Source organism: Phocoena sinus, chromosome 1, assembly GCF_008692025.1.
Source record: "Phocoena sinus isolate mPhoSin1 chromosome 1, mPhoSin1.pri, whole genome shotgun sequence".
NCBI classification, from domain to species: Eukaryota; Metazoa; Chordata; class Mammalia; order Artiodactyla; family Phocoenidae; genus Phocoena; species Phocoena sinus.
In genome coordinates, this window is record NC_045763.1 from 4,466,644 (window position 1) to 4,490,834 (window position 24,191).

At 56.3% G+C, this 24,191-nt stretch overlaps 2 protein-coding genes across 12 annotated transcripts; one reads left to right on the plus strand and one right to left on the minus strand.

The window, feature by feature from the left end:
• Positions 1-568: 568 nt before the first annotated feature.
• On the plus strand, positions 569-16,540 carry RNF207 (ring finger protein 207). 11 transcript variants are annotated; one of them, XM_032629454.1, is made up of 18 exons: positions 569-1,004; positions 1,650-1,782; positions 2,979-3,123; positions 3,221-3,302; positions 3,377-3,452; positions 3,531-3,656; positions 4,105-4,151; positions 4,416-4,488; positions 4,555-4,623; positions 5,147-5,215; positions 5,302-5,399; positions 6,156-6,396; positions 6,514-6,699; positions 6,972-7,023; positions 7,344-7,461; positions 8,415-8,508; positions 12,013-12,093; positions 13,272-13,407. In XM_032629454.1, the coding sequence occupies exons 1-17, from the start codon at positions 814-816 to the stop codon at positions 12,064-12,066; spliced, it is 1,854 nt and encodes a 617-aa protein (XP_032485345.1). In that variant the 5' UTR covers positions 569-813; the 3' UTR covers positions 12,067-12,093; positions 13,272-13,407. The 11 variants fall into 11 exon arrangements, 7 of the variants coding, with proteins under 7 accessions (XP_032485345.1, XP_032485351.1, XP_032485334.1 ...); XM_032629460.1 differs by lacking the exon at positions 13,272-13,407 and adding an exon at positions 12,847-12,862; XR_004349564.1 differs by lacking the exon at positions 8,415-8,508 and having other exon boundaries at positions 7,244-7,461; positions 13,272-16,540.
• ICMT (isoprenylcysteine carboxyl methyltransferase) lies at positions 14,755-23,646 on the minus strand. Its single transcript, XM_032629515.1, has 5 exons — positions 23,369-23,646; positions 22,439-22,527; positions 21,361-21,530; positions 20,355-20,572; positions 14,755-18,189 (listed from the first exon to the last, which is right to left on the minus strand). Exons 1-5 carry the CDS (start codon positions 23,561-23,563, stop codon positions 18,007-18,009), a joined length of 855 nt encoding a protein of 284 aa, XP_032485406.1. The 5' UTR covers positions 23,564-23,646; the 3' UTR covers positions 14,755-18,006.
• Positions 23,647-24,191: the final 545 nt, after the last annotated feature.

Here is a 24,191-nt window from a genome sequence, read left to right on the forward strand (position 1 = left end):
CTCCCGAGAACTGGAGTGTCTGTGGGAGGGAGGGGCGGCTGCTGCTCTCGGGCGCCCTCGACTGCCCGTCGAGGAAATAGGGCCGCGCGGACCCACTCCTGTCCCGGCCCAAATCCGACCGCACAGAGCCGGCCTAGCCAGCGGGGCCGTATGAGGAGCCCGCAGCCAGGGTCCTCGGGCCCCGCTCTGCGCGGCGCTCCCGGCTCTGTCACCGCGGGCAGGGTCCAGTCCGAACCTCGAACCCTTGCCCGGCGGGGTCCTTTCCAACCGCGCGTTGCCGCCTCTCCTCCTCCGGGCCAGGGGAGCAGTGGCCGCGGCCGTGGCCGTAACCGGAGCCCTGGGTCACAGCGGCGGCGAGCGCCGAGATCCGTCCAGGTTTTCGGCGCGAGGCAGCCGGCGCCGGCCTCGGGAAGGTGGACGGGGCCACCGCGCGCGAGGCTGGGGGCGCCTGGCGCGGAAGGGGTGTCGGCTGCGGATCACCCAGAGGACACCGGGAGGAGAATTCCTGGGGTGGGGGGGGAGGGGAGGGGGGAGGCCCGGGGAGGCTGGGCGTTGGGTAGGAGGCACCGACTGACCTTCCAGGGCTGCCGTGGAGAGGCGGGGAGGGCGGCGGCACAGGGTCTGGCCCCTCCGCGCGCCTCCTGCCCGTTCTCTCCGCGCCCGGCGCTCCAGCCCCCAGCCCCGGACCCTCGCTGCCCCCCGCTCCACGACCGCTGGACGCGGCCCGTGGTCCAGCGGGCCAGGTAGGAGGGAGGCGGCGCCGGGGCAGAGGGGCCGCGGGCGCCCCCCCGCCCTCCTGCGCTGTGCCCGAAGATGTCGGGAGCTATCTTTGCGCCCCTGGAGGGCCCGGGCGCCCTGGACGCGGCGAGCGGCCCCCCGCTCGTGTGCCCGCTGTGCCGCGCGCGGTACGAGCACCCCTGCCTGCTGGACTGCTTCCACGACTTCTGCGCCGGCTGCCTGCGCGGCCGCACCGCCGACGGCCGCCTCGCCTGCCCGCTGTGCCAGTGAGTGCCTCGAGCCCCTTAAGACGGGAGACTGGCCCCGCTGGGCTGGGACCTAGGTGCTGGGAGGGCAAGGCTCTGACTCCCTGTGGAGACGGCTGGGAGAGGCTGCCCGCAGCCTGCACCTCTCTGCCAGAGAACGTGAAGGCTCCAGCCCATTTTACAGATGGGGTAACTGAGACCCGGGGTTATGGCCCAAGGCCTCCCACAGAAAGTCAGGGGGCGAGGGCGGGCTAGAGTGCGCGTGCTGTCGGATTCAATGCTGCTGGAGTAGGGGATCTCAGCTCAGCGCCTGGACACTCCCAGTAACTCACTTGGGGGTCCTGAAGTCTTCAGTCAACACAAGCAGGTTATGTTGGCTCAAGTTACCCGGGGTGGCCCTAAATTTGCCCGATGCCGTGAGAGGGGGTTGAGGGGAGCCTTCTGCCTTTGACACCCTGAGTCGCCAGCCCCATCCCGAGATTCCCCTAGGACTGGAAAGGGATGGGGTCAGAGAGCACTGGCTGAGATATTTACAGACATCAGACCTGCAGGCATCCCACCTCCCGCCACCCTATTTTTAGCTCCAGACTGGAATGTCTGGAGTAGGAAGGGGGTAGGGAGCCTTAGGGAAGGGGCCTCTGGATCTTGGCTGGAGCTTCTCCGCAGACACCAGACGGTGGTGAAGGGCCCCAGCGGGCTGCCTCCGGTGGATCGGCTGTTGCAGTTCCTGGTGGACAGCTCAGGGGATGGTATGGACGTGGTGCGCTGTGCCAACTGCGACCAGGAGTGCGGCAAGCAGGCAGGGGCGCCTGGGGGTGGGGTGGGGAGCGGAGGGTGCCAGGTTGCACTGTCCTGACGCTTGCAGTGTGTGCCATGTCATCAGAGGATCACCCATCAGGGCATTCTCCAGCGCCTCTCTAAGGCGTATCCAGAATGTGGGCCCCATTTTACTGGTGTGGAGACTGAGGTCCAAAACAACTGCCTTGGGCCAACACCAAGATAGTTGCAGGAGTTAAGGCTATTTCGATTTGGAGAGAGCTTACTGGTCCCCAACTCAGAACACAGTTGTGAATTGGAACAGGAAGGGCATGCCAGGGCACAGGCCTAGGCCAGCCCTCTGGGGTCCGCTGCTACCTGGGTAGCTGTGAGCAGCTATCAACAGCCCAAGGGGAAGTGAGGACATTGTGCCGTTGGGGAGGGGCGATCCTGAAAGACCAGGGAGCAGAGGCCAGGCTTCAGGCTGGACTGTGAAGGGCACGCGAGACTCTCTCTGGCCTGTGGAGGCTGGACCAGGTATTCCAAATCCCAGGAGGATGTCCCTGCAGGAGCAAAAGGTCTGGGAGGGCGGGCAAGTTCTAGAATATGTGCTACGCAGAAGTACAGACATAACCAGCAGGAGGTGAGGGGCTGGAGGTCGGGAGAGCATGGGGAGGAAATGGCCTTGAGTGCCAACGTAGGAAGTTGGGGTCTGTGCTTTCATAGCCATTGCTGGGGTCGGTGCCCTGGGGAAGGACTCTCAGCCCTGGGGAAGGGCACCTGCAGGTCTTCACTTCTTTTCGCCTCCCAGCCAAGTTCCCACTCCAGATGGCCGGCGTAGGCATCCATGTGGCTACTAGTGAGGGCGCCAAGGGGGGGCTTCACACACACACACAGGCGTACACATACGTTTTTGTTATAGGTGAAATGTTTTGCAAATGCAGTGCCTGCCCTCCCCACAACCCCATGTAACCCCCTCCGCAAGACCGTCCTGGGTAACTGCTCCTTACTGGACCTACTTACCTATTCTCTGAGCCTCAATATTCTCGTCTGTAAACTGGGTACATGAGAGCGCTGCGCGTTGGGGTTACATGAAAGGGCTGCATGTGACCGCGCGCCTGCCCCAGGCCGGGTCCAAGACGCACAGCCACGACGTGCGGAGGCTGCAGTTCCCTCGCGGGCTGTGATGGGATCAGGCTCCCAGTTCACGGGCGGGTTGAGCCCGAGCTCTGTCCGCAGGACGCAGAGACCACGTACTTCTGCAACACGTGCGGGCAGCCGCTGTGCGCGCGCTGCCGCGATGAGACGCACCGGGCACGCATGTTCGCGCGCCACGACATCGTGGCCTTGGGCCAGCGCAGCCGCGACGTGCTCCAGAAGTGCAGTGAGTGCGGCGTGCCGGATGGGGACCAGCGCTGGGCGGGGACGGGGGCGGGCACCGGCCGGAGCCCTCACCGCCGCACTCCCCCCCTCCGCCGCAGCACTGCACGCCGAGCCCTACATCATGTTCTCCACCGACAAGAAGTCGCTGCTGTGCATCCGCTGCTTCCGGGACATGCAGGGGTGGGTAGAGGGCGCGGGAGGTGAGGGGGCTGGAGGGTGGCCCGGAGCAGGGCTCATCCGCGGGCTCCCCGTAGGGAGAGCCGGGCTCACTGCGTGGACCTCGAGTCGGCGTACGTGCAAGGCTGCGAGCGGCTGCAGCAGGCGATGCTGGTGAGCGCGGGGTGCCCGGCGCGCCGGGGCGGGGATTGAGAACGCGCGCCCACAAGACTGAGGCCGCCCTGTCCCCAGGCGGTGAAGGCCCTGCAGACCGCCACAGGGGAGGCCATCGCACTGCTGCAGGCGATGGTGGACGAGGTGCGACGCAGCGCGGCGGATGAGGAGGCCGCCATCCACGCCCTCTTCGGCAGCATGCAGGTGAGGGGTAGGGGGGACTAGACAGCCACAGGCTGAGCATCCTTATCAGCCATGGCCGGTGCCCAGGACACAGGGCAGGCCCCTCCCCCCGGGGGCCCGTGTGGAGTTTCCAGTGTAGCAGGGCAGCAAGTCTTGAGCTGCTTTCAGAAGTTACTTAATCATCGGAGCTGCCAGGAGAGTTCTAGAGGTGGAGCACAGGCCTGCCCCAGGCTGGCGCTGGTGGTGAGAGGGTGTCAGGGAAGACTTCCCCCAGGAGGTGACATTTAAGGTGAGGGCACTAGGGCTCTCAGGCAGTGAGATGCAAGAAGGAGGTGGCCCGGGCAGCAGCGCTGGTGGGCCGGAGAGAGCCAGCCTAAGCAGCTGTGTGGCTGGGGCCCAGGGGACTGGGAGAGCGCTGGGAGGTGGCGGGGCCGAGTTTGCCCAGCCAGTAGCAGACCTTCCCTCCCAGGACAAACTGGCAGAGAGGAAAGCGCTGCTGCTGCAGGCTGTGCAGAGGTGAGTGGTGGCGGGCGCTCCATCCCCTGCCCCTTGACCTCCAGACATCTAATCTCATAGCCTGGGCAGGCGCCGGCCCACCCTGGAGAGCAAGACATCCAGGTGTCTACCGGTGAGGAGGAAAGCTCAGGGCTCAGGGAAGGGGTGTCAAGGAAGGATGCACAAAGCTGGTGGGGAGATGGAACCACCCAGCTCTGAGCCCGCCCCCAAAGTGGGGGTGGGCAGCCCTCCCCTTGGAGATGAGGCTGCCTGCTCCTCCCCCAGCCAGTATGAAGAAAAGGACAAGGCCTTCAAGGAGCAGCTCTCCCATTTGGCTACTCTGCTGCCCACCCTCCAGGTAAGGGGAGCTGGGGGCGCAGGGCCGGGCACCCAGCCCAGGCACTGAGCAGTGTCCCTCTCACAGGTCCACCTGGCCATCTGCTCTTCCTTCCTCAGCTTGGCCAACAAGGCTGAGTTCCTGGACCTGGGCTATGTGAGTGCCCACAGATTCTGTGTCTCCCCCCCCCTCCCCACCAGGAACCCACCCTGCACACTAGAGCCCCCCACCTCAGGGCTGGGCAGCCTGTTACCTGGAGGCTGGACCAGGAGGGGGTCTTTGGGTAGCCCCTTCTTCCACACCATCATCTACAAAACATTTAGGGGCTGGCTGAACCCCTTTTAATAGGACAGCAGGGAATTCCCTGGCGGTCCAGCGGTTAGGACTCCACCCCGTTCAATCCCTGGTGGTCGGGGAGCTAAGATCCCGCAAGCCACGCAAACCGCGGCCAAAAGCTAAATAAAAAAATAAGAGGACAGCAAAGCCTAGAAGGGAGCATAAGCCTCTCCCCCAAAGTGCAGAGTGTCTACTGGAGTCCAGACCCCCCAGTCTTTCCTGTGGATTTGGGGGCAGGGGTGGTGTGGAAGGATTGGATGGCAGGTGAAATCCTAAAGACGGACGCGTCCTCCGGTCCTCCCGCCTCCCTGTCACCCCCACGCCCCCACCCACCTGAGCGCAGGAGCTGGTGGAGAGGCTGCAGGGCATCGTCACGCGGCCACATCGCCTACGGCCCGCACAGAGCAGCAAGGTGGGCGGGGCCGCGGGGTGGGCCGGGCCCGGGGGCGGAGGCCCGCGGAGTCTGGAACTGCCTCACGAGCTCGTCCGTCCCCCCAGATCGCCAGCGACTACCGCGCCGAGTTCGCGCGCTGCCTGGAGCCGCTGCTGCTGCTGGGACCGCGCCGGGCGGCGGGTGCCGGGGGCGGTACCAGCACGTGAGCCGCAGGGGCGCCGGGACCGGGAAGGGGATGCGGGCACAAGGTCCCCGTTGGGGTGGGGGCCGCCCTTCCCAGCTCGCCGAGCTCCCCGCGCCGCGTCTGGGCTCCAAAGATGTCCACGCGGGAGGGAGAGTCCGCCCAGCCTGGAAACAGCCGTCGGGGCCGCCCTGGATCGGAAGCGCGTGGCTGACCTGGAGTGGAGCCAGGCCAGGGGTGGACAGAGGGACTCAGGGGCTCCCCCAACCGCCGCCGCTGCACCCGGACTGGGGTGCCTAAGCCCTGAAAGGAAGGGGTAGCTTAGGGTGGGGCCTGGGTCTCCAGAAGCCGCAGGGGGTCTGGCTTCCGCGGGGGGCGGGGCCCAGTCTAGAGAGCTGGAGACCCCCGGGGGAGTTAGGAGAAATGCCTAAGCTGGATACGTCTGCTAAGAGCTCCAGGGCCCCAGGCAAGGGATGCTGGGCATCAAGCCAAATTTGCAAGGTCGAGTGTGTGTGAGGGAACATACTGTCTGAGGATATCCTGGTGGACTCTTCTGCACATTGGCGTCACCCTCAGGATTTAGAAAAAATACCCTGCTGATGTCATTGGTCTTGGGTGTACACAGCCTTGCATCAGGTTTTTTCAGAGCTCCTGCGTGGTTGTGGTGTGCAGCCTGGGGTGAGAGGGTTGAGAAGGCTGAGAACGCGCTGGGAGGCTGGAGGAAGGGAAGACCCTCTGGAACCCCCACGTCTACATCCACACTAGTTCTCTCCCCAGGCTAGCAGGGGGCTCGGGCCCCAAGGTGCTGATGGGACCCAGCTGCCCCTCCCCCGTGGGAAAGATGCTGGGGTCACCGGTCCAAAAGCCCACGCTGCACCGGTCCATCAGCACCAAGGTGCTGCTGGCAGAGGGCGACGATTCACCCTTCACGGAACACTGCCGCCACTTTGAGAACTCCTACCGGGTGAGGGGGCCAGGGACCTGCCAGCTGGGAAAGGCCCCACCCCTTCTCGCCAAGGTGCAGTGGCCAAATCTAGTCCTGGCCACCTGGCCTGCAAGCCGTCCCTCCACTGAGGCCCCCGCAGTGCACCCAGCCTGCAGGTAACACAGGCACTCACGCCGTCTCTCCCCCCAGCGCCTGCAGGCAGAGATGCAGAACCTGAAGGACCAGGTACAGGAGCTGCACCGGGACCTCACCAAGCACCACTCGCTCATCAAGGCCGAGATCATGGGCGATATCCTGCACAAGTCCCTGCAGGTGGACACACAGATCGCCTTGGAGTATGCTTCCGTGGAGGGCATGAGAGCAGTCTTCCAGGAGGTAGCCCTTCCCGAGGAACCTCCCTCCCCTGCAGCCCCATCTGTCAGCATGTACACGAGCTACCCCAAGACAGGAAGGGGGAAGAGGACCTTGGCCTGGTGCCCCAGGAGGCCCTCATGTGGCAGGCTCTGGAACCTGGGCCTTTGCTGCCTGGAACCACGTGAACTGGCTGGGCGTGCCCTACGGCTCTGAGTAGCTAGAGGACAGAAATGCTGCCAAGGGAAATTCCAACTCACGGCCACGTGCAATATCCAACTTACTTTCTCTTTCAGATTTGGGAGGAATCCTACCAGCGCGTGGCTAACGAGCAGGAGATTTATGAAGGTCCCGGGCAGCTGCTGGGCGCACCCCTGTCCTGGAGCTAATCCACATGCTTTCAGGGGGAGGAAGCCAGTTACCCACTAACCAGATACGAACCCCCGTGCTCTTCCCCCTAGCTCTTGACGTTGCTTCACAGCTGCTAACTGGCCCCCAAATGATATATCTGAGATCAGGATTCAGTAAGTAGGATGCCTTCACAAGTCTTACCTCACTCTTTAATTAGAGGTAGTCGCTGAAATAGTTGGGTTATTGCGATGGCTCAAGGCTGGAGAGTACGAATTTGAAGCCAACAAGACCTAACGCTCTGGCCTGGGCCCCCACAGCCCAGCTCCATGACCTTCTCCAGCTGAAGCAGGAGAACGCCTACCTGACCACCATCACCAAGCAGATCACGCCCTATGTCCGCTCCATTGCCAAGGTGAAGGAGCGGCTAGAGCCCAGGTGAGAGCAGGGAGCGTTCCGGGGGAACCAAGACACTTCAGAATGTGCGTAGGAAAGGTGCCACACCTCTGGAAGAGCCCCTTTCGGGGAAGTCAGCGGGCCAGGTCATGAAGGTTTAATCAGGGCATCTGGGAGGACCAGGTGCTGGACATCTGCCAAAACACAGACCGAGCAGGCTGCTCTGAGTTTCTGCTCTTAGGCACACAACTGCCCCTCTCTTTACACCTTGGGGGTGTAATGAGGGTCCTCAGCTGATCCAGACAGCAGGACACAGAGCAAAGAGAACTTCCCCAGTACACGGTTAAGACAAGTCTAGATAGGAACCTGGACCAGGCTCTCAGCACCATACTTGAGCACTGGAGGTGTTAACAGTGGCAGGTCCTCAGTGTGCCTGCGCCTCAAGTCTGAGCCCCAGGGTGGTTGCCCTGTAGGGCTGGTACACAGTGGTCAACCTAGCCTCTCCCTCCACCACCCTCCAGGGGTCTCCATTTGCCTCACTCCAAAGTGAGATCTCCTGCTGCCCATAGGACACGTGTCCCCTTTCATGGTTTGGTGGAGCCCATCCCCCAAGCAGCTCCTTGAGAAAGGGTACAGAGAAGGGACGTGTTTTGAACAGCGTAAGGCTGCAATATCTTTATTCTGCCTTTGCACTTGACTGATAGTTTTGCTGGGTATTGAACTCTAGATGGAAATTCTAAGTTGGAAATGATTCTCCTTCGAAGGCATCACTCTATTGTCTTCTAGCTTCCAAGGCTATCTTTGAGAAGTTTGAAGGCATTCTGATTCCTAATCCTTGTAATGTGACCCACTTATTCTCCTTATTTATTTTAATATTTATTATTTATTTCGGCTGTGCCGGGTCTTAGTTGCGGCACGTGGGATCTTTAGCTGCGGCATGCGGGATCTTTAGTTGCGGCATGCGGACTTCTTAGTTGCAGTGTGTGAACTCTTAGTTGCAGCACGCATGCGGGATCTAGTTCCTCAACCAGGGATCGAACCTGGGCCCCCTGCATTGGGAGCACAGCGTCTTACCCACCGGACCACTGGGTAAGTCCCCGCTTATTCTCTCTTCAGAAGCTTGTGGAATCTTCTCTGCTCCCAGCGTTCTGAAATTTCACATTGGTGAGGGTCTAGTCCCGTCCATTGGGTAGCGGTGGGTCCTTTCAATCTGGAAATTGTTTGGGCATATTTCTTCTTGAACTGGTTAGTTGATTTTCTCCACTTTTTCTCTTTCTGGAATTCTTATTGGGTATTGGCCTTACGGGGCTGGCCCTCTGATTTACCGTCTCTTTTCAGTCTTGTTTTCCACCTCTTCATCTTTTTGCTATACTTCCTGGGAGATTTCCTCTCTTATCTTCTGACTCTTCTATTTAGTTCTTCTTCTTTTTTTTTTTTTTGCGGTACGCGGGCCTCTCACTGCTGTGGCCTCTCCCGTCGCGGAGCACAGGCTCAGCGGCCATGGCTCACGGGCCCAGCCGCTCCGCGGCATGTGGGATCTTCCCGGACCGGGGCACGAACCCGTGTCCCCTGCATCGGCAGGCGGACTCTCAACCACTGCACCACCAGGGAAGCCCTAGTTCTTCATTTTTGAAGAAAATTTCCAAGAGCTCTTTTAAATGTTTTAAATTGTTTTTCATTTCCAAAGAGGTGTTTTTGGTACCCTGACTGCTTGTTACACAGCATTCTGTTGTTGCATGGACAGAGTATCTTACCCCTTTGGGGGCCGATAGATGTTTTTTTGCTTTTGTTTTTTTAAGTTTCCTTCTCCCTGAAGTCTGTTTCCTCCAAGTTACGTTTTATTTAGGTTTCTACCCTCCCTGTTAAAGGCTTTTCTCAGCTGTCAGGAAATCTTCAATTACCGGTTCATGTTAGGAGTTGGGGTGGAGGAGAGCAGGCTGGAAGCTCTGAGCACATGGGCGGTGCTTCGGTGTAAGGGATCTGGGTGGGCAGCGTTTTTTGTTTTGCTTTGTCTTAGTTTTGATGCCCCAATGTCAGTTTTAGATCTTTGCCCAGTTTCCTTCCTGGAATGTCACCGTATGGAGCATCTGTACACACAGCTGACTTTCTGTCTTTCAGTAGTTCTCAGTGTGTCGCACCCTCCCAGAGACTAACCCTTCAGTACTGGGGGTGGGGGCAGCGGTTCGGAGGTAGGGATCTTGACCTTCATCGTCCTATTTCAGTCCCACCCTCCTACTTGCAGAGGCATTGGGGCTACCCGTTCCTGGGCCCCCTGAGGATTCTGTGGTGGGAACTGGTCGGGCCTCCGCCGCTCAGGTCTGCTGAATTAGTGACCATTGTCTAGATGCTCTCCAGTTCCAAAATTTTGCTGTTATCCTTTCCTGCTGTCAACCTGGAGAGGTTTTTTTCCCCCTCATTGTTTTGGTCCCTTTACTAGTTTTAATGAGTCTGGGGAAGAAGGAAAAATTAGTGTGTGTGTGTGTGTGTGTATGTGTGCGCGCAATTGCTGTATTAATCCAGAACTGCCAAGCCACCTTTAAAGTGACTATTTTAACGTCACACTGAGAGGTTGCACTCATCATGCCTTCTGCACAATTTTGATCAAATCCCTGTCCAGCCAGGACTAGTTACAGTGTCCTCCTAAGCTGACATTTACTAACCAGTTTACTCCAGATACTGTGTGATTCCATTTATAAAACCTCAAAACCAGGCAGAACTAACCTCTGGTGTTAGCAGTTGAGATTGGGATTATCCTGGGGGGCCTCTGGGTGGAGGTGACATCCTGGTGCCGCCTACCCAGCCTGTTCACACTGTGTGCCCGTTCTAAGCCGTGCTCTTACCATTGGCGTCCTTTCCCTTCTGTGTGCTCTGCTTCAGTGAGCAGCTGGCTTCAAGTAGGGTCTCCTGCCTGCCTGCAAGGGGCAACACCCCGGCAGAGTCACATCTCTGTGGGGAAGTGGCCTCCGTGCTTGGTGTCGGCAAATGGGAAGCTCGGGCAGGAGCCCAGCTCCTGGAGGTTTGGGGCAAGTAGGGAGGCTGCCTCTACCCTTCTTCACAGCACTGCTTTCCAGGTATCTGGAGCTGCCCTCTGCTTCCTCCCCTCCCATTGCTGGCAGCTCACACCAACCCCACCCACCAAATCTTCTCCTGTTCCCACCATCAGCAACTTGTGGGCTACATCCCTTGGCCTCGAAGCAGCACTCGTGAGCCTGGACTGTCACCTTCATCACACTCTTCTTTTGCTTCTGAGACGCCCCACACTCCCGGTTTGGGTTTCCTCCTGCCCCTCCAGCTGTTCCTTCTTCTTTTGTTTTTTTTTTAAAGGGAAAGAGAACCTTTTTAAATTTTTTATTTATTTTAATTTATCTTTATTTATTTGGTTGCACCAGGTCTTAGTCGCGGCTCGCCAGCTGCTTAGTTGTGGCATACGAACTCTTAGTTGCAGCACGCATGTGGGATCTGGTTCCCTGACCAGGGATCGAACCCGGGCCCCCTGCTTTGGGAGCGCGGAGTCGTAACCACTGGGCCACCAGGGAAGCCCCCCAGCTGTTCCTTCTTAGTCTCTTTGGCTTTGGGCTCTGCCCCCTTGGCTCAAGGCCCAAATGTCAGTTCTCCCCAGGGCTCAGTCCCAGGCGTTCTCCTTATCCTACACCCTCTCCTTAAGGGGCTTCACCCAGTCTCCTGGCTTTCAAACCCCATGGTATTGCAGATGACCCCCAATCCCCCTCCCCAGCACAGATCTGCCCAAGCTCTAGACTCATCTCCAAGTGCCCCTTCCTGGAGGAGTCTCCTCTTGGTGGTCTCAGGGCACCTCAAACCCCACAATGGCCCCGAACTTGGTTTCCTCCCCCCCGGACATGCTACTCCTGTTTCATCTCAGTGAAGGCATCACAGTCACCCAGGAGCTCAAGTGAAAAGCCCAGGAGACTTGGATTCCTTTCTTTCCCTCATCCCTTATTGCCAACCCATCCTCAAGTCCTGTTGACTCAACTCTCTTGGTCCGCCTGCTTTGTCTCCACTGTGACCCTCAATCCAAGCCGCCGTTGTCAAGCCCCGCACCCTGGCCCCCCCGGCAAGCCACAGTCAGTGGTCTTTCTAAAGCCTATCGTGCTAGGGCCTGAAAGTCCTTCTGGGACCCTCTCTGCCCACCTCTGACCACGTCGGCCCCTCCCCACACCCCAGGCACAATGGCCTCTCAGTCCCGCAAAGAAGCTAGACTGGCTGCCACTTCCCTGCCTCTGCCTGGAATGTTCTTGCTCCTTCTTGTTCCATGGACCTCATCACCCAGGTCTCGTCAGCAGGGAGGCCTTCGCAAACCACCCTAGTGAAAGCAGGTCTCCCTCACTGTCACTCCCCACCATCCGTCCCGCTGGGGCTCCTTCCCAACCTTGGTGTGTCTCCCCCCCGCGGAACGGGTCTCCCACGAGAGCAGGGCCCAGCCTCTCTCGTCCACTGCCGTGGCCCTGGCCCTCGGTAAATATTTGAGGCCCAAAGTGTTTGCTCAAGTCCGGTGTCTGTGCAGTGAGCCTAAGCTCACGCAGGGGGCTGGCTCTGCTGCACCCACATTCCTGGGAACTGCTTCCTCTCACGCAGGTTTCAGGCCCCTGTGGAGGAACCGTCAGAACATCTCCAAAACACGCACGATGATGGCGTGAACGGCGAGGCCCAGGCCAGGTAAAGTGAGTCTTTCCAACCTGAGCGGGCAAACGATGTAATCTCAGAGACAAATACAGGCGACAAAGACTGACCTCCGGTTTTCTTTTGGTCCCAACTTGCCATTGACCAGCTAGCTCTACGGCCTCAGCTGGGCCTCAGTGTGTAAAACACAGGGTCAGAGGGGTTCTTAAACTGGGTGGTGCCTTCAAACAGATGACCTCGTAGATGACAGATGTGACCTTGACAGACATGACGTGAGGTTTCTAACTAGGGACAGCCGTGGTTGCCGCCTGCCCAGCCCACACCTCTGAGAGCGCAGGCTCCTACACCACTGTGACTCGAGAAAAAGGGATCGAGGGTTATTTCCTCCTGTGAGAGAGCATTGCTACTCACTGGAGCCACAGTGTTTGCCAAAATGACTGCCAGAGGGAGAAAAGAATGTGCGATAACAGATGTGTCACTATCACAGGCTGATCTTTTCGTAGTTCTCTGGAGTTGTAGGAAGCCAGAGCTAAAAGGGCCTGGGGGCAGGGAGAGGTCTGCTGCATCTAGAGCCACCACGGGGCTGGTGACAGAGCAGAAAGCAGCCCTGCCCTCCCAGGCATCATGCTTCAGGGGAGGGTCAATTCAAAGAGCAGGGTCACCACAAGCCACTGAAACGGTCTGCACTGCCGATGTTTTGGCAACTAAAAGTCATCAGAAGTGAGTAAGAATCCTTTAGGAGGGGCTTCCCTGGTGGTGCAGTGGTTAAGAATCTGCCTGCCAATGCAGGGGACACGGGTTCGAGCCCTGGTCCGGGAAGATCCCCCATGCCGCCGAGCAACTAAGCCCATGCGCCACAACTACCGAGGCTGCGCTCTAGAGCCCGCAAGCCACAACTCCTGAAGCCCGCTACGCCAAGAGCCCGTGCTCTGCAATAAGAGAAGCCACCGCAATAAGAAGCCCATGCACCACAATGAAGAGCAGCCCCCGCTCTCCACAACTGGAGAAAGCCAACGAAGACCCAATGCAGACAAAAATAAATAAATAAATTAAAAAAAAAATCCTTTAGGAGATGATGTAGTTAAGGTTCTACCACCCGCTGGTGCCTTCCCGGAAGGCTGGCCGTTCTGAAAGCCTCTGCCTGGGTGGATTTTAGCACTGGGACACAGTGAGACAGGGGAGCAGAGAGGAGCTTACATTAAGTGTTTCTTTAGGAACGATCCAGTGAGTGTCTCGGAGAGGAGAGAGAAGACCTCAGAGCCGAGAAACAGCCGGACCCTGAGCAGCCTCGCAGAAGAGCCTCCACTAAAAAATAAAGATTCTCACAGACCCAAACCGAAAAACGGGGGTGACGTCCCCACATGGAGAGAGCGCCCAGCTTAGCATGGGACTGCTCCCGGAGGTCGGGTGTCTTACAACTTGCACATCAATGCTGGCGCATTTAAGAAAAGGCGGTTCCTGTCATGATTTTCTGTTTAATGTGTAATAATCATGCATCAGCAGAAAAACCCAGAACTCTCTGCCAGGTCCCAGTTTCAGGTTCTTTGGCTTGAGCGAGACTTTGTGTTGCCCCGAGTCTTGGTCCTCATCAAGGTGACTCGGGACGGCATCCCAGTCGGCGTGGAAAACGTTACACGAGTGAACGTCCAGCCTGAAGCCCCTCACTGCCCCTGCACCTCCCTGGCGTCTGTGTGCTAGTCCCGTGAGCGCCCGTCTGAATTTCGGGTGATGAGACTCGCCCACTGTGCAGCACCTGCCCTACCACAGAGGAATCTGGCTCCGCCTGAAGCACAGCCCCACTGTTCACCGGGCGCCGCTGGAAAGTTCCCCCCGCTAATCTGAGCGCTGACTCAGCATAGGGGAGAAAACCCTTTGCTCCAGCTTTTCTCACTGAGCGCATAAAGCAACGCGATAGCACCTGGTGGCCTGCATGGCAGGAGATGGCCTCGGTCACGACTTCCCCACCACCGTCCCCGCCTGCTGTCACTTCCCTGTGTTCACCTTCTATTGATATTAAAGCACGATTCACCAGCAACTTCACTCTAGTGGTTTTCCACTCCTACCCAGTACCCGTTTTATCAAGCGGAACTTAAACAAAATGCTTAAAAAAGAAAATTAACCTGCATGACCTAAAGTGTAAAGTTTCGGAGGCAAAACGATGCCCAAAGAATCATGCTTTAAGCAAACATCAGCTTGATTCAGTGGTTCAAACGGCGAGTGGCTTCTACATGCCAGGTGGGCCTGCAGGTCAATACGCTGACGCATCCGCCACGTCGGTACCCAACACCTCCACACCTGCTCTGTCAGACGTTCCCATCCCAGAGCATCACAAACGTCCACGGTAGCCTGGGGGGGCTGGAGGAACTTGTCATTACAAACTGGTTAGAGGTAGGACTCCAGAACAGAATCGAGGAGGCAAAACACATCTGGTTTTACGCTGTAGGTCTTGGACATTTCTTAGCCAGAAGCAAAAAGACCTTAAGAGTTTCTGGGGGCTTCCCTGGTGGTCCAGTAGTCAAGACTCTGCACTCCCAATGCAGGGGGCCCGGGTTCGATCCCCGGTCAAGGAACTAGATCCCGGATGCCGCAACTAAAAGATCCTGCATGCTGCAACTAAGACCCGGCACAGCCAAATAAATAAATATTCAAAAAAAAAAAAAGTTTCTGAATCCCACACGATCATAGTATTGTCCATAGTGAAATCAAGTACAGTTTTATTTAAGCATTGGAAATAATTTCCGTGAAAGAAAATCCAATATTTAAATAAACATTTCTGCATGTAAAAAGAAGAGTAATTACCCCATTAGGTTACTCTCCTAGCCTAAGCTATGGGACAGTCCTGCAGAAGCAAGCACTTGGGACCGAGCCCAGGACAGGCGTCAGGCCTCCACAGCGGGGCACAGACAGCAGGCCTCTCGCACCACGCCAGACAGGCTGGGGTCGCCTGGCCTCACCAAGTCACTGCAGAAGCAAAACACAGAGGGAGAGCGCAACTACCTAAGGCAGTAAGGAAGTACGGAGAACGGACGGTGGTTCACTGTTCCTGTCACAGAGGGGCTGCGACCAAACGGAGCTGCAGTCGAGACCCTACGGAACCTCACCTGTCAACGCAACCGGCTGGTTTAGCGATGTTCCCCCATCACGTTAAGCACCCGGAGTGCTAAGTAAGTGGAAGCGGGTTGATAAAGCTCACTTTGTAGGCTTCTGCCGCAGTTTGTGACAATGAAGGGCCGGCGGGGTGGCTGCCTCCTGCCCTCTGCCAGGCTCACCTACAACCTCGTTTCAGTAAACGGCCGGTCTTGGGCCCCAGCCTGCAAACCCTCGTGAAGTGTTTCATTTTGCACTGCTTCAAAATAGCTTTGTTCTGCGCAGTGCCTATTTTCCATTTCAGAGTCTCCGCTTTGAAACCTGCAACGGAAAAATAAATCTCCTGACGGTTTCTTAATTTGAGGGAACCGGTGACGCGGCCTTTCCCCAAAATAAGCTTTCGGGAATACCCAAAAAGCCTGTACCCCATTAACCTGATTCTCTTCCTTGTGCGTTGTCACTGCTGAATGTATAAAGTTAAAAATAACCTGAAGATCTCAGTGCTAGATGAAAGTCAATCACTTGCCAAATCCTGCCCCTAAGTAGTTCATCTTTGATCCCCAAGTAACTGCGGACTTCCGCCCTGGGTTACAAATCAGGGTGGGGACTTGCTAGTGGAACTGCTCTTTCAAGCAGAGCAGAATGTCACGTCCAGCCCAGGTGGTGTGACAGCAGCATCTCCCTGCCGACACCAGGGCCTGCCTCCTGAGCTCCAGGCCTGGCAGGCCGGCGGAGGAAGGACAGACCGTCAGAGGCCAACACCTCCGGCCTTACTGTCCACAAAGCCAGGGTCGTCACTAGCTCCTCTCCATCTGCTAAAGAGACAACTTCACGACCTCCAGCTGGGTCCTAACCTGCTAGATGCAGCAAGAAAGGACTTTCCCTCAAAGAGCTGGGGGTGGCCGCCAAAACCCCAGCTACACCCTCCTCGGTTTTGCAATCCTATGAAGGGGAGTGTATTTCACTAGGAGTGGTCTGCAGAACAAGTTTACCACTGATTCAAGTCCCCAGACACAGTAAGTGCATGTTGATGTCCCGCCGGGCAGTGTTCCCGCCAGAAGAATCTGCCGCGAGACCCTGGCTGCTGCCTGGGTTGTCTGCCTGCGAGACCTCAGGAGGCTGAGGCTGGAATCTGTCCGGTCCTCAAACCAGCAAATGTCACACCTGTCACCGATGAACCTGTAAACCTCTTTGGTATATATAATGATGAAAAAACTAATTAGGCCGTGAAATCTAGAAATAAGTTAATATTTTGAGTTGGTAAAATGCTTTTTTGAACACACATTTCCGGTATCTGGTACAGTGAATCAAATGTCCATTTTTGTGTAATTCATGCAATATTGGTTTCGTTTATGTCATCTCTGTCACCAAAGTATTAAAAACGTTTGACATTGTTCTAAGTCTTCACAAGACCCCTGCGAGGTAGGTGGTATTGACCCCATCCTACAGATGGGGAGGTCTAGGCACGGAAAGGTTTAGTGGCTCCTTGAAAACCGCGTCGCGTCGCGTCGCGTCGCGTGGCAGCACTCCAGCCAGGGGCCGATGCCACCTCTGATCCACGCTCTGTTGGTGCCACTGCAGGACTGCATGGAAGGAATTCACACTGAGAGCAAGTTGCTCTCTGGTCCAGAATTCAACAAGGGTCTCAAAGCTTACGTGTTTGATTCGTAAAGCCAGCCAATCTTCCCGAACTTGGAAAACAAAAGTACTGACTAAATCTCAGCTGGGATTATTGGCCCTATTTTTTTCATGAGCTGGCTTGCTTTAATTTCATAGTTGTTTATGCTCAAACCCCTTTGGAAAAGATAGTTTGCAATGGCATTAGGGACGATGGAATTTTGAGAACAGAACATAGAAATCAATGGTTAACAGATTTAAGTCAAAACACAAAAATATAAGCTATGATAGAATACGAAAAAACCCCAAGTAAACGGAGAGCAGTATTTCTCAACGTTTAACAATGCCTTGCACAGAGCAGGTGTCCAGGAAGCATTTTTTTGGATAAAGGAGAAATGACACACCTTTGACATGCCTGTCACTGGGAACAGCCCCCTTTGGGAGGAGCCAGGAGCCAGGAAAGCCACAGGGGCCCACAGTGTCCCTGGCCCGGGGAGCCCTGGTAACACAGAGCACCAGCTGAGTCATCTGGAGGCGTCTGTGCTGCCTTTCTGCCAAGTGAAAGGTGGGGCTCACACGCCAAGCGAGTCCCCTGAGTTCATACTGCTGTTTTTGAAAACAGGTAAGTAAACATGATGAGATATATGAAGAGCCAAAGTGCCTTATAAGGAAGTGTCTTTAAAATTGTAGAGATGCTCATGCACTTAAGGACAGAAACAGGGAGGTTAAAGCTGTGCTGTTTGTGTGTTTCGGTCAAAGTAAGGATTCTGAATGGGTTTCTAACACTAGTAAGTACTGGTGCCCACATACCCCTTCCTGCTGCAGGAGCCGCACTCAGCATCAAGAGTGAGCCCACTTCTCCCCGAGGGTCTTGGTTACAACTTAACAGCCCTGGCCTCGTGGGGGATGGAGTGTGGCCTAGGCTCTGCCCAGGCGCGTCGGGGGTCACTGCCAAGGACTGCGGTTATTCGCTTCTTGTCCACCTTTAATCTATGTCCTACCTTGATGCAGCCCGGGAACAGGCTGCCCGGGCAGCGGGGAGGTGGGAGTGGGGGTGGGAGTGGGGTCCTTTGGTCCTAAGGCCTTCTGACCATTTGATCTTGAGTGATATTCCAGAAGAGTCACTGGTGACACACAAAATGATTTAAGAAAGTCCGTTCTGCAGAGTGGCCGACAGGAAGCAGTTCCGTCCCACGCTGCCTGGAGTGGGGGGCCCCCCAGCCTGGCCTGGGCCGCCCGGGCCTATCATAGCTCCACCTTGACCCCCTTTATGAAAGGCAGGCCCGTGGGCACCCGCTTCTTATACTCCAGGTACTCGTCTCCAAAAAAGTGAATCAGCGAGATCTCCTCCTCCTCTGTCCGGTCGCGGAAGAAGCGCCACACTGTCAGAGCGTAGCTCACGCCGCAGATGGGGTTACACAGCACCACCTGACGAAGGGACACAGGGTTAGTGGACTGGGGTCAGTGTGACCCGGAACCTTGAGCTTTAGCGGCATGTGCTGCTCTCCAGCGGCCACAGAGGACTTCCTGCCAAGGGCCCAAGAAACTCTCGAAACCTCACTAGGGTCTTTGAGACCCTGAGCCAGGGCGCCGTTAACGGAAACCACACCACCACTTTCACAACGGGGCTAAACACCCATCACTGTAGCTTTCGTTCGTACGCTTTTCTGTTGTTCCTCTTACCTGAGAGATACCTGAAAACTGAAAGGAAAGAGCAACCTCCTGGATTTCAACCCCCAGGCAGGGGTGCTGGCAACTCCTCCCTCCACCCCCATTCCAAGCACCACTGCCTTCCCACGTGGCTCCCAGCCTGCCCCCTTCCTAGCACGCTCCCTCCCACCCCACAGCTGCCTGGCCTCCTGCCTCTGGCCCCCGCAACCTTCCTGCGTACGTGCCGTCGATACATTGCTATCAGCTGAGCCCCCAAAACCACTTCTTCCATCAGATCACTCCCCTGTTCAGAAAGCACGAAGGCCTCAACCACGCCTCCTTAGCCCAGCTTTCGAAGCCCAGGAAAGCAGCTCCTCGGCCCACTTCTTCTGTGTAGCTCAGGGAGCCCAATGATCCACCCCTGCCCACTCCGAAGGACCCCCCGGCCCCCGCCCGGGACATACGTCTTCCCCACATGGGTGACCTCACTTCTTCTCACCACTGTTTACTGAGCACCTACTGTGTTCCCAGCACATGCCAAGCGCTTTACCACCAGCCAGTAAGCCACTCGACGCCCAGAGCAAGCCTCTTGAGTAGCGCTGCCGCCCCCGCTTAACCCGCAAGGAAACGGAGGCCAATCAGTTGATGTTAGAGCCGGACCGGCCCCACCCGCCCGCCAGGGACCCCAGAGCGGGGTTTCACAGTCTCAAGCCACAGCCCGTCGTGGAGCCAGGAGATCAACCCCGTGCATCCAAAACGGCATTACAAACACTAACAAGATAGGAAACAGAGTGTTTTGTACACAGTCAGGGTGAGTGTTGCTCAGGAAAGATCTGTGCAGTTGTTACACACACTTGTGTGCTGGGTCCTGGTGTAGAAAGATCTATAGGCAAAGAAATATGAAAAGCCGTCCAGTCCTAGAGCACTCAGGTTCATTAGTTATAGCACTTACGGCAAATTACATGATTCCACTACAGTCAACCTGTTCCCGGGGAATGTGATTGTTAATGCGGCAGTCTTAAGTTTCAGGGTTGCAAGTTTTCACACAAATGCTGTGCAGTAACCTACTACACCACTGGGGGTCACCAGAGTGCCCCCCCATACCATGCACTGCAATGGGATGCCTGGGGGCCCGGATTGGAGGTTCCCGAAGAGATGATGAGTTTTCTAAGCTCTAGCCACATTCTCTGTCCAAGTCCTTCTAGGACTAAGAAAACAGATTCAAGAGACAATGCTCAAGAGACAAGGCTCGGTCTGCAGCCTGAGACAGAGCAAACCGCCATCGCTCATGTTAAACCTGACACATGACCCTGGGCTCATCCACAGCAGTCTCTAATGAAAATCAGCTAAGCTGCCCCTCGAGTGGCAGAGGGCTCTCCGCAAAGCCCCATGTCTGTCCTCATCCCACTGGGATGCTCCAGATCTACGTTAAAGAGGCAGAAAAGGGGTATGACAGAGGGGGCAACGGCACCTAGAATCGCCGAAAGTTTACAAGCTTAGGACACCCAGATTTTAAGTACATAGCAAAAAGCGCTAAAGACTAAATCAGTTCTTTTGACTTTTATTTAACTATCACTTGAAACATGGCAGGGAACACGTGTACCTATTTAAAAAGGACCAACAGGGATTTCCCTGGTGGTCCAGTGGTTAAGACTCCATGCTTCCACTGCAGGGGGTCCAGGTTCAGTCCCTGCTAAGGGAACTAAGATCCCACCAGCTGCATGGCGTGGCCAATAAATAAATAAATAAGTAAACACAACACTTAAAAAAAAAAAAAGACAATGGCAAACAAATTAAAAAGACCAACAACTTCGTGAATACACTGAAATCTACTGAATTGTACACTTTGAAATGGTGAATTTTATGATATTTAAATTATATGTCGATTTAAAACACATTTTTAAAAACTTTAAAGGGGACCAGTATCGTATCTGATACCATACCTGCGTTCCGATACTCCAGTAAAACCACCCAACATAAGAAGGATGCCGGAACCAAGCGTATACTCCGCTTGTCACCAGAGTGTGGGTTTCTGACTTTTCATTCTGCACCACGTGGTTGAAATTGGAACCAGCTGTAAACATCGCCGCTTTCCGCAGACACTCTCCAAAGACCACCATCAGCAGCCCCGTGGCGCTGAGCCAGGTGATCTGCTTCAGTTCTGCAGGAGAGGGATGATGACAACCGGGGAGTGAAGACCCTGGACTGCTGAGTTCCCCTCTGCATGCTTAAAATTAACCTATGTTTCGAAAGACAGGAACACTAGAACACATGCGAGAGGGCAATCGGCCTCTGTCATCACATTAAAATTTAATTATAAACAAAACACATTCCCCTGAGTTGTGCTGTTCACCCATTCACGTTAAACCACCAACAGCCCAGTTTGAGTGTCATGGCAAAGAGGTGACAGGCTCTCATCCACACACACCCCCACACACGCTCCCATCCTTCCTCTGGGGACAAAGACAGCTAAGGGAAGCTGAGAAGGATCCAGCGTCTCCCGCCTTGGCCCTTTACTGAATCTTAGGAACTACATACATTTCATTTAACTTGCTGTGGAAAGTTCAGTGTCAGAGTAGGTTCCAGATGCAGTAGTTTTTGCTAATAAAATTTTTACATGAAATTTCTCAAGTCACAGAAAATGAACAGATCCAAATCTTCTGACTGTAAAACTGGTATTACAGCTATCAGAGGTTGGGACTTCACGTTAAATGGTACACACTACGTCCTGCAAGGCTTAAAGCGTAAGGTCAACACATCCTCCATTCAAACTTCAGAAGCGGAATTCACAAGTGGAGCTTGTCCTTTATAAAGAGCTTAGTGAGGATAGAGGTCTGGGGAAGATCACTCGGGGAGATTAGACCTGAGAGGTGAACCCACGTCACTGTCCTGAGGCCCACGTGGAAGCCACCCATCTCCCCTGCAGAAGGGAAAGCAGGGCACACTGACCTGGCCAGAAGATATTCTCAAGTGTGAACTCTATCCAGGAAGAAAGAGCTGCTACTGTATATTCCACACTGTGATTCAGGAGAAAGGAATCCAAGGACAGACTCTTGGGATTATTGACTGCTGTGACTAAGTACTCAGAATAGTGGAACAATGACAGGGAGCACATATACCTATTTAAAAACAAAAAGAAAGAGAGGTAAGTTGGGGCAAGGGAATCAAGTTAGCCTTTAAGTCCAAGTACAGATTTGGTCTGAACTGTCCCTGAATTCTATGATGAGGGCCTGCTGTCACCTGTCTGAGAGTGGACATCAGGCACCCACATGTAGCATTATTCCCTGAGGTTTGCAGAAAGTGGGGTTGTAAAGGGACTATGTTTTTGAATGTCACAGGAGGGAGAAAAAGAAAAAAAACCAAAAAACAAAAAACATAGGTTAGGAAGGCACTATGGGCCTTCAGCCTTTTTTCAAATGACACTACACACAGTAAAACATGAAAGAAGTATCAAAATAAAGTAGTGATGTATGTCGAATACAAAAATTCGGAAAACTGAAATAATTCCAGCAAAGAAGGATTAGATGGCTCAGAGTATTGATAGTAGGAGATAAAGCTTTTTACCTTGAAGCCACTGGTTCATATCCAGGTCAGGGACTAGAAGGCTCAAGGGACTGAAATCATAGTGTAGGGAAAAATCCTACACTGGCCGTGGGGGAGGCACTAGATGTGACCTAATAGAAATTAGAGACGGAAAAGGCCTGTGAAGACGAGCCAGAGCCTTGCCCCTTCCTGTCACTGAGGACCAGTACCCTCTTCTGGGAGGGGCTGGTCACATTACTGAAGGTGCAGCAGATGAGAGCACCTATGGGAAGGGTGCCAGGGAGACCTGTTTCCACCTGCGACAGAAGCAACCAACGGGCACAAGTTCTCAAGGTTCAAGATGCGGGAATCTAGGAAGCCAGAGGCCTCATTCCCTTAGAGCCCTCACTAGCCTTCAGCCAGCCAGGGATGCGGGAATATCACTACTGACCCTCTGATCTGCCCACCCCCACCTCAAAACTGTCATTCCCAAAGCACTTCTTACCAGCCAAAGTGATTCCAAGAAGACTGGCTAAAACTTAGTAGCACTCCACAGCCAAACACAAAGCCAAGGAAACAGGCTCGGATGGCTATCTGAAACGGACCCAAAAGAGGATCAGTCACCTGGTTGTTCACAGAGCATACATCGTACTTCCTGGGATAAGTAGGCCACCCGCAAGTCCATGGAGCCGATTTGCTCAGAGGTTAACAGGGTGAAGCACGGCTGCCTGGGTTCAAATCCCAAGCCCACCCCTCTATGGCTCTGTGGCCTTAGGCAAGTTACTTAATCTCTCTGGACCTCGGTTTCCCCATCTACACAACGGGGATGACAAGAGTACCTACCTCTGAGGACTGCTGTGAAGATTACCCATGTAAAGCACTTAAGACGAAGTGCTTCGTAAGTAAGGGTTAGCTACCATTACTATTATGATTGTCACTGTCACTCAGGGCTGCGGGAAAACTGCGTTAAACCTAGCTTATTGGCCGGATTCTCCCAAGTCCATGCAGCGAATCTGGTCGGGGCAGCCGGGACTCTGCGCCCAGCCCCCTCCACGTAACTGCGGGGGCCTCTGACCTCAGACTTGACAGCAGGTAGTTCTCCACACCTTAAATTACATAAAAGAACTCGTGGGCCCGCTCACTCCCCACCCCACGTGCATCTGCCGCAGCTGCTGAACGGCACCAACCGCAACTTCCCACCCACTCCGCCGGGTGGAGGGGGACCGCGACCCACGCCCCCCGGGACTGGCAGGGAGGGGGCCCTCCTGCCACCTGAACTCGCAGCTGCTAAAAGACGCGGCCGGGGGAGACAACCCGTCTCGCGGGCCGCGCTCTCGGCAGACCCGGACCTCGACCCCGGGGGGACGGTGCCCACGCGCCGCGCCCAGCCCGCCCGGCCCCCGGTCCCCGCCCCGGCCCTCGGCCCGGCCCGCACCTGGTAGCGCGGCGGCCGGTAGAGCAGCAGCAGCAGCGCGTTGAGTCCAGCCACGTAGAGCGCCAGCCCGGTGCGGCCCTGGAGGCCGGCGCGCGTGAGCAGTGGCAGCGCGAGCACCGAGGCGCCCAGCAGGAAGGTGGCGAGGCTGAGGCGCGCCTCGGAGCCCGGCGGAGCCCGCGCCGCGCAGCCCGCCATGGCGCAGGGCGGCGGACCAGCGGGCGGCGGCCCCAACTGTAGCCTGGGGAAACCCGCCCGCCGCGCCTGCGCACTGCGCTGCCGACGCCGGCCGGGAAGGGCAGCCGCCCAGACCTGCGCACCTCCCGCGAGCTCTCGCGATACCGCCGCGCCGCGCGGCTGGGGCCCGAATTTGACAGGAGCGCCCCGCCCCGCCCCGCCCCGCCCCGCCGTCCCCCCGGGACCCCCTGACCCAGGCACAGCTGCGGCTGGCGGGCGGGGCCGCGGGGAGTCTGGGTCCTGGGCCAAGAAGTTGCTGGCGGCGTCTGCCAGGAGTCGGCCCCAAACTCCAGAATGTCCCCATCCAGAGAAATCACGTGAAATCTAAAGCACCCAGCCCCCGCCCCCGCCCCCGCCGCTCACGGGGCCCGCGCGATCCCTGGCGAAACCGACAGTCCTGGGCATGCGGGCGCGAGCCGGCGATCCGCCTCCACCCCGCCGCGCCCCGGGGGGGTCCGCGCGCAGAGACCACCCGCCTTCGGCAGGTTCTCCGAGCGCCCGCTGGGCGCCCAGGCTGCGGGGACACTACCCTTGGGGCATGCACGCAGCGGGGTGACCGCCCACTTCAGTTCGTGTCGAGGGAGAATGT